General features: G+C 34.0%; 1 protein-coding gene across 3 annotated transcripts in view; it reads right to left on the bottom strand.

Moving 5' to 3' along the window:
- The window catches only part of LOC126735762 (hybrid signal transduction histidine kinase D-like), a 40,177-nt gene that overhangs the window by 27,096 nt on the left and 2,827 nt on the right, over window positions 1-10,254 (bottom strand). Inside the window, exon 2 of one of the 3 annotated variants that reach the window (XM_050439867.1) lies at window positions 4,878-4,963. The exons of the other annotated variants lie outside the window; for them this stretch is intronic. Within the exon in view, the coding sequence (XP_050295824.1) occupies window positions 4,878-4,961 (84 nt within the window). The 5' untranslated portion in view covers window positions 4,962-4,963. The remainder of the gene's footprint in view (window positions 1-4,877; window positions 4,964-10,254) is intronic. 3 annotated transcript variants of the gene reach the window in all.

Raw genomic sequence — 10,254 nt, 5'->3', positions numbered from 1 at the left:
GGATAACTCTACCCTTTGCGGGAACCGATAAATTATCTGCAAGTTAATCAGTCGGTATCCTTACCTAAGGGAAGAGTTGGCTCGGATAGCTAGGTTCCGGGGAATTCCGGGACATAGTTATCCAAAGGGTTGGATTTAAGACTATTTCTAAATTTAGGTATGTTTATTGTTGATAACGCCCCTCAGCTGAAAACCAATGGTCAAAGTTACACCCTGTACTATCCTTGGCCTTTTGCGGTAAAGCCCTTTGTACAGCCTAAGGCGACACAATACATTTGTCAAACAAACTAAGTCGTTTTCCTCGAGCTATCTGTCCCCCATCCCCGCATAATCAAGAAGCCAGAAAGGCCTACTAGCCTTTTAATCAACGCAGCTGCACAGGAACTACTTTATTTCAGAGGAGTTGGGGATCATTTTCTCCCTCTCGCGCCATTTTAGACTGATATTCAGCACTTCTCATTTTTTACTTTTAACAGGATCGTCAGATCATCTGCGTAAGCTTGGACTTCGACCTCCCACAGTCGAATTATGGCCAACAAGTCATAAACGAGTAGCGACCACAAGAGAGGAGATAACACACGTTTACACACATAAAAGTACACACGTTTGCCCTGTAAGGTGGGCGTTATTCTTCTGTCATTTAGCAGCTTTGATTCAGTGTTAGATAAGAGCAGCAAAAAGTCTTGCTGCTGTCGAGTCATACAGTGAGCGGGACAGTGCATTGTTGAAAGCCTCTTTTGTTTCAGCGAGTTGCTGATGCTCGTTATGAGATTTTTCAGAGCTAAGTCTATTGATTTATCTGCCTGGTAGGAGTATTGGGAGATATTGAGCGGGGCGTTTCTCCAGCGCCACATCTCTGATGTGTTCGTCGATGACCTTTTCCAGGATCATGTACAGAAAGGATATCAGGCTTATTGACCCGAGCGCAAGATTTCTCGGCAATTGGTCGCCCGGCTTTCCGTATGTATCTGGTCGCTTTCCAGCACGTTGGAAGGTACCTCCATGCTAGGCTGGCTCTAGGTAGTGTTGACAGGTGGCTTAAAAGTCCAACCCAAGTTAAAGCAGTTATGAATAGATTCAGCCCCCTCCTGGTTATTTAAAGAGCTGAAATCATTTAAGAGCACATTTAGCAACACTGGGCGAGAGTATGGTTCTGATAAAAAGCAAGTTTTCTTTGGATGGTCAGCGGGGGTCGGACCCGGGAAAGTGTGTTTGTGCCAGGACCTCAAGCGTCTCTCGTCTGCTTTCTATGAAAGTGCCATCGGGGCGTTTTATTCACTCCAGCTCCTATTCATATTTCCTTAAAAACACTTTGTAGATTCTTGCACTGCGAGGCATTTCATTGACGTCCTCGCAAAACCTTCTCTTGAATTTGTCTTAGCTTTGCGTATAGTCCTATTGTAGTTTATAGAAGCCCTACGATATAGCTCCCAGTTGTCATAGTCCTTGCCTTCGGCCCTAAGCTAACTAGGCGTTTGCGTAATGCCCCGTTTAGTTTCCTTCTGAGGGTGGTCGTGGCATCATTGAGATTCTTACATTTCTCAGAGGCGTCACGCTCGCTCATACTTCTAAAGACTCCTGGACGGCTATTCTGTAAATGCGTGAAACAACATTCACACGAGAAGTGGGCGGAGCTCAGTTCTCGGGCTCACCTCAGCTCAGGCGAGAGTGAGCACTCGAAAATGATTAAAAGTTTATTCTGTAAACAGGGGAGCGCTCACATCGTGCGAAAAATGCGTGATCACACTTCTACTGCTAAATTGTGAAGGAGAAGGGTATCCTAACCTAACTTCCGAGAAAGGTGATGAAAATCCAAAAAAAAATAGCGTTGTTTTGTTTGGTTTGTTAGTTCTGATTATAAAAAAATCCCTCCGATTATTATTATTATGTATAATAATAACCATAATATGGATTTTGCTTTTATTTATGGATTTTTTGCCTTTATGTTTTTCTTTAAATCTTGCCAAGACTAAAAATTAAAGGTATATATAAAACTGTTTTTATTTACCCTAATGTTTCACCACATACTACTTCTATCTAATTTCTAATTTATTAAAGTGGTAGCACTAACACAGACAATTATTAATGTCTTTTAATCCGTTGTACAAAAAAATAAATGATAAATACCCGGCATCCGGTACGTTAAATGTCAAAATCCTTGTCAGGTCAGCGGCGCGTCGAACGTATGAACGCGCGTATTCTAATGGTCGAGAATCTGGCGACGCTGTAAGAATTACATGATCGTGATGATCGTTCACCACACGGTCACTGCTATTACAGAATACTAATTTTTATACCTAGGGAGAGGAACGTGATGTGAGATCCCGTCTCTCAGGAGGAAGTGTGACTTCCTCCAAAATTACAGAACAGCCACCCTGACGTTGTGATGACCCGGGGAACGTCCCGCCACTCTTCGCTGGTCCTTAACTTCTGGCGTCCGAGTTAAAGAGGTTTCAGCCCCCCTCTCGGCCGTTATCTCCGGGTTGCGTATTTACCAACGCTAACCCGTTACAGTGCTAACCGATTCCGACTATGGCCGACAGCGACATTTACAAACCATATCCCGATGCAGTTCTCTGGTACCTGTACGAAGTTAGGATTCGTAACACCGTGCTTTGTTTTTTATGATGATTATGACATAAAATTTTCAGTTTCATCCTACCCTAACATTTTTAAACTGTTGTTTTTTTTCGTGGCGTACTTTAAAGTATTCATAAAGTGTTGTGTTAAGTGTATTGCATAAAAAATGGAAGTTATAAAACAACTATTTTCGTTTGACGACTTATCAGATATCGATTTGAGCAAAGTCGATATACAAAATAAAAAAACGAAAACGCAAACTTGGGTTAAGTGTATCTTTAAATATATCCAATGCCAAGCCACATTAATTTTTCTACAAAATTTTGTAGTGCTAATATTTTGTCTCAAGACAATTAAGGCGATTTTGTTTAATTTAGTTTAGGTATATGTATATGTATGTACAAGGTGGCCCAAATTCGACCCTCATCATTGGGATCTTGGAAACGGTAAGACATACAGGGTCGGTTTCGGTTAAATTATGGAAAAGTTGCGTAATTTGATGTTTATTAAAATTCCAATTAAAAATTTTAAAAAATCCGGATACGTTCGGAAATATTCGGAAAAAACCGAAATTTTGAAAAAATTATTTTATTTTTTTCTAAGCTTATTTTTTATCTGATTTTAAAATAATTTGCACTTTTGATTGCATTGCTAGTTTTTCCATGCTACATGGTGGTGTTTTTAGTTTTTTAAAAAGGCGTTTCATCTTTTGCCGTCCATCATCAACTTTTGGTTTTTCTTATGGACGCCATATTAGATTCTTGCATTTTTAGAAAGTCCTTTTTAATACCTTTTCATCGATGTATCGCACGTGCATATCAGATGTGTAGTTTTTTTCCTCTCGCTCTTATGGGGTTCTTATGGGAAGTACCCAAACCGCTTTTCCGAAATGCAAGTGTAATAAATCAATAAAAAGCTACTTTTACTCTAAAACTACCTTTTAAAAATGTAAAAATCCAATATGGCGCCCATAAGAAAAAACAAAGTTAATGATGGTCGGCAAAAGATGAAACGCTTTATTGAAAACCACCATATAGCACGGAAAAAGTGGCAATGCAAAAGTGTAAATTATTTTAAACTCGGATAAAAAATAATCTTAGAAAAAAATAAAATCGAATTTTTAAAATGTCGTTTTTTTTTCTTGATATTTGCAAACGTATCAGAAATGTATTAAATTTTTAAACGGAATTTTAACCTATACAAGTGTGTAATTAAAATATAAAAAATTTGTTTCACATTTATTTTTATTACTAGATAGAGCTCGTAGACCACCGACCTAGTTTTTTAGCCTTACAAACATTTTTACACTTTACCATACTTCAAACAGATTCCGCCACCATGAAGCAAGGAAAAAGTGAAAATGCAAAAGTGTAAATTATTTTAAAATCCGATAGATAATAAGCTCAGAAAAAAGTAAAATACATTTTTAAAATTTCGATTTTTCACGATTATTTTCGGAACCAATCGGGAGTTTTTAATTTTTTCAAAGGCATATTTTTGAGCTCAGAAATGCGCAACTTTGCCCAAATTTAACCATCTTCGTATCTTCTATGGTTACCGAGAACCCATTAGTGAAGGACGAATTTAAAATTCCCTATATATTGTCTCTCAGTCAGCAGTCTATGTGATTTTGCCTTTAATTTGTTTTGTTCCTAAACGTTCTTAAATTAGTGCTGCGAAAGCGGCCATTATAATATTAGATTGGAAATTCAACGCAGTTGACTAATCTCCTGATCCTAACTCCCTGCAGTACGAGTGAACTGTGTCGGGATATGGTTTGTACATTCGTTCGGCCATAATCGGAATCGGTTAGCACCGTAGCGGGTTAGGGCACAGATGTAAATAGCTCCCCTCTCCCGTGCGGAGCTATTTACATCATATGGTTAGGGTTGGTAAATACGCCTTCGGGTTCACCTCCATTGCAGAGTTCATAACGTCCTCTGCAGGTGTACCTGTAATATGTCACCCCCGAAGGTTCCTCTAAAAGAGGATCGTGACTATTTCCCGCCACGATAGGGTCTTTAGCTTTTTTCTTATTTTTTTTTCTTCATAAGAAGTCCAACGAGAAGCAAGGGAAAGTGGGTCGATTCTGACAGTGCCCCGCATGCCACAACAAGGCCTGAATAATACGGAATTTCGCCCGATTTTCCGTAGGCATCGTTCAAGAAACCTGATTTAAGGGCTCAGGTGCTATGCAGACGATAGCTTCCACCGCTTTTTGCTCTACGTCATATAGTTTAGTGATATCTTTGCCGTAAGCCTTGTTTATGCATTTTCTATATCAAATAAATACTTACATGGATTCTAATCCCATCGTTTGGACCCATGTTTTGTTGAATCTTATTTGTGAATACAGATGGTTGGTGATTACCTTGATACATATCTATAAATAAACAAATTGTGAAATAATATATCAGTAATTACTGTTTTGCAAGAATTAAAAGGGAGAATTGTAGAAATGAAAACAGAACAAAGAAACAAATATTTTACCATTTGTGTTTTGTCTGTATTGCTTTACAAATAAAAGTGTATAGTAGTACTGGGCAATTAAATAGGATAAGATCATTTCATATGAAAATTCGAATATCCTTATATGTTCTGGGTGTTGTTCAGTTAAAACTTATTATTGAGATATTATCATAAATCAACTTATAAACCAAATATGGATTATATTATTTGTTTCTACCTTATCTACGATATTCCGGTATATAATTTGGTTTAACAATTTTTTTTATTTATTTTTAAGAAAGAGCTTTTTTGCTGTAGATCAAATTTTATATTTTAAATGCCCATAGGATATTCTCATAATATTTATATATCTCGGTTGCACTAAAAACTGAATTTGTAAATTGATAAGCCTCAACTAACTTTAAACATATTCTAAGAACATTGCTTTACACATTATTAAGTATTAAGTATGAGGAATATTCCAAGTGCAGCGTCAGCACATGAATTAGTCCATCTAGGAATTAAAAAAAAAGGCAATAAAAAAGTAAAATTTAGGCGAAAAGGAGACCTAGTGATGATTCAAGTAGGAAGAATATCACTGAAATAATATGCAAAAATTGAATATAATTTAAATATAAATAGAAATTTTCATTTAATAAAAAATGGTAAAAAAGGAAAATATAGGTAAATAATATAGAGATATATTTTTCTTTTGTTGAATAGGAATGTTGTATCTTATGAATATTCAGAAGCAGATTTAAATAAGTTTTGAAAATAAAAAGAAAGTGGCGGCGGATTATACAGGGTTGCTCCCAAAGGTCTTTACAAAGTCCTGAGATCAAAATAGGCCGATTTAAAGCAACTTATCTTAGTCCGAAATTGCTCCAGTTCCGACGATAAACACAGGAAATGAAAATCGATTCTTTTTTAATTTATGAACATTTTTTAACATACTTATTTAAAAAATAGTTTTAAGGAATTTTTTGGTATGCGAAATCCAAATATGCACACCATTTCACTGTCACCATCAGTAACTTTCTTCAGTGTGTTTTCATACTTTCTTGTTAAAAAAATAATAATTTCCTTATTAATTTTAAATAGAAAAAGGCCTTATTAATAAAAACATGTAAATTAACCGTTTTCGCGATAATTCGGTTTTTAGATGTTCCATGTCTGATATTAATCTGTTAAACAATAGAGATTCGATAACAATTTTTAAAAATGTTCCCAATGTTCACGAACACAAAGATTTACACGCCTAAGAAAATTAAAATGAACTCTCTGCATTAGCTCGAAGATTATCTGTTGCGTCTTATGCATAAAATGCGTTACCACAGTTCCTCTTCATTTTCCACCGTTGTCTTGTATACCATGGACTTGATATGTCCCCAGAAAAAAAAATCAAGGAATAAAATATGGAGAACGCGGTAACAAATCAATTTGAGGGGGCAGGATTACCTCTACCTACCAACTTATTTGAGTACCGACCATATATCTCTGTGAAGCTGAAGAGGATTTTCAGTCTCCAATGAATATGGCAAAGTGTTTTGTAGATGCTGATGATAAATCTATTCCGTTAATCTTGGAGGAATTGTAGGACCAATGCCATTGTCAATTATACCAGCCATACATTAAGGTTAAATTCGTATTGAAAATGGTGCTTTCTTACTGCATGTGGATTTTCTTTAAGTTTTTGAAGGTGGTAGACAATGGTACAGTGAAAACATCTTGTCGAACTTGCATTGTCTTATTTATTTAATTAAACATATACGTCGGGTGCGTATTAATGTAAAACTACCCGTCGTACACCATACGCGGTTCGGTTTGTATAATAAAAAGCCAAAAACTTTCACCCTGTAGATACACACGACTCAAAACTGCCTGTCCTGACACGGTCACCAAATTTCGGGTGTGTATTAATGTAAAACTACATGTCTTTAACCAATTTAAACTGCCTGATTTTTGTCTAATAATATAAATTAGTTAAAGTATTTGGTTTTTTTATTATTGAACCGAACCGCGTACCTTGTACGACGGGTAGTTTTACATTAATACGCACCCGACAATGTATGTGATTATTATGAAAATTATGAATCCCTTTTAATAAAATTATGAATTCCTCGGAATATTTTTTCTAAACTTTTTCTCCTTATACATGAATAAAATTACAAAAAATTAGGCGCATTGCAGAATATTGGAGTAAGAGATTTTGAACTGGCTTCTTTCAACAACACTGTTCTCTGATTATTGTATTAACAACATTTTTGGATACTCCCATTTTCACGTTTATTCTCTTATTCCTCAATACGTTTTAGAATTTGTTGTTCAAGTTCACAAAATGCTTCCTTCCATAATCGGCGATATTGGGAGCTAAGCGACCATTCTTGGAAAAAGTTGGATAACTTAAAACACGACCACTTAGAAGCCTATCAGAGTACACCTTACCGATTCTCGACAATTGCCTTGGTAATAACCAAACACTCGTAACATATATGTATATCGTATATTCTACATTGGTAGATTGTACCGCTGTCATGACAAATGAAGAAAGCAATAAAATAGTTATTTATGTAACAAGTGTGTAAAATGATCCTATGTTGATGAATGGGAAACTTGAAAATTCCCATGAATAAAAAAGGGATTTTACACACTTTTGTAACCTATAAAATTTTTTGTACTACCGAAGAAAACATCAAAAATATCAAATTAATTTAAGCACTTAAACGACTTTACGGTAAAAAAAAACGTCAAAACATTGGTTGATAAACTATAAATTAAATGGCAAATAAAGGTCAAATCAAACAAATTACATTTTACGCATTAGTGCCTAAAAAAAGTCTTGAAAAGTGACTAAAAAGTGAAACTTTACACACCCTTGGAAGTGTGTAAAGTGAGCACTTTACGCACGGTAGTAGAAAAAATTCATTTATGATTTATGAAGCTATAAAAAGGACTCAAAGCATATTTTCTTTTCTTATAGGTGTAAAATGCGATTACTTTAAAATTTAATAAAAAAATAGTTGTTCCATTAAAATTAGAACGTGCACAGGAAATAAATAACATAAATAAATAAAAAATAATATTCGAGCTTATGGAGAAGTTATGCAAAGAGATATTTTAATTTCCTTAGACGTGTAAATCTTTTTATTCGTGAAAATGGGGATTTTTAACAACATTTTAAAAATCCCTACCGTTTAATAAATTAATCTTGGGCTGAAATAAAACAATTAATTTATTTTATTTAAAATATTTGAAAATACTCTCTCGTATATCTAAAAACCGAATTATCGCGAAAACTGCATTGAGTATGAACCTAACAAAAATTTTGGATATTTTAAACCAACCAACCAGAAGCAAAGTGTGAAAAGCCCTCTGATCAGATGGCCACACTGAAAGTTCAAATTCAAATTCAAATTTATTAATCATTTTGGTTATATTATAACAACATTTTTTTTTACTTAATTATACTCAATAATAATAGTTAACAGTCATTGTCTTTAACATACACCTAGATGTTGTAACATCTGTTTGTGTATGCTGAGAAATCACAAAATTTTAGTAATAATATAAAATATAACTAACCATAATCTACAACTAAACAAAAATTCTCCAATAAAGTCTCCCTTCCCAAAACTATTTAAAAAAAATTAAATTTATCTATATTTGAATAAATAAATTTTCTACAGACCTTACTAAAGTTTTTAATATTATATATATTTTTTACGCTGTTTGGTAAGATGTTATAAAATTTCGGGGACAAGTATCCTAAAGATCGTTGCCCTATAGTTTTTTTTTATGTTTGGTATTTTTAGGTGTCTGTTTATATTATTTCGGGTTGTGTAAGAATGACTAACATAATTCTTAATTTTTCTGATTTATGTGTATAAATGCATGTTGACAATATGTAAATTGAGCGTATATTAAAAATTTCTTCAGAATATAATTGTTGTGTAGGAAATCTTTTTTGTTTTTTGTATATAACTTTTAAAATAAAGTTTTGTACTATATTAAGTTGTTTTAAACAATTCTTGTATAGACCTCCCCAGACAATCACCCCATACCTTAACAAGGACTCAACCAAGGATTTATAAATTAAAATTAGTAATTTTTCATTTAAAATATTTCTCAAAATATGAAATCGATAAATAAGTTTACGGATGTTTTGTGTTAATTTTAGAATGTGTTGGTCCCATTTTAAATGTTGATTCACAATGATACCCGGATATTTAGTAAATGAAACATGATTAGCAGCTGTTATAGAAAATGCAATATAGTTTGTTTTTTGACTATTGAGACTTAATTTAAAAGAATCCAGCCAGTTCTTGACTGTTGCTAGACCAAGTTCTGCAGTTTTTTTTGTGTCTCCCCAAGAAATTCCGTGAAACACCGCAACCGTGTCATCTGCATATAATATCAGTGACCCACCATGAATTTTAAGATTGGTAAGAGCGTTAATATAAGTTATAAAAAGTATAGGTCCAATAACTGTTCCTTGTGGAATTCCAATTTTTATATAAGATGGTTCACTAATCTCATTATTTATTTTTAAAGACTGTTTTCTGTCCCCCAAGTAACTTTCAAAGGCCCTTGACACTGGACCTCTAATACCATAAGATCTTAAAGTATCTAGCAAAAGCTCATGCGGTACAGTGTCAAAGGCCCTTGCTAGGTCCAGAAACACTGCCAAACACTTTCTATCACCATCAAAAGCCTGATTCACTCGCTTTGTTAATTCGCAGCAACATGTGCTGAGCCCCCCCAATGAAACCAAACTGATTTTGTGTTATTACGTTATTTTTTTGTGAATAGTCAATAAGTCTATCTTTCAAACATTTTTCGAAGAGCTTGGAAAAATTATTGATCGCACTTATAGGACGATAGTTACATATTTCACATTTATCACCTGATTTATATATTGGAGTGATTATTGATACTTTAAATTGAGTAGGTACTGTTCCTGTTTTAAATATTAGGTTGATAATGTGAACCAATGGTTCAATAAGGTAAATATTAAATTTTTTTATAAATTTTGAGCTAATAGTATCTATCCCAGGCGCGTAATTGTTTTTTAACAAAAAAATATGTTTAATTATTTCATTCCTATTAGTTGGTTTTAGAAACATTGAAGATACACTGTTATGATTAATTTTGAATTGTTTTTTTTTGGTTTTTTTATTTGATTTTGCATATTTACTCCTACGTTTATAAAATACCGATAACAAAAGT

This window comes from Anthonomus grandis, chromosome 1 (genome assembly GCF_022605725.1).
Source record: "Anthonomus grandis grandis chromosome 1, icAntGran1.3, whole genome shotgun sequence".
NCBI lineage: Eukaryota > Metazoa > Arthropoda > Insecta > Coleoptera > Curculionidae > Anthonomus > Anthonomus grandis.
This window is presented reverse-complemented; position numbering and strand designations above follow the sequence as displayed.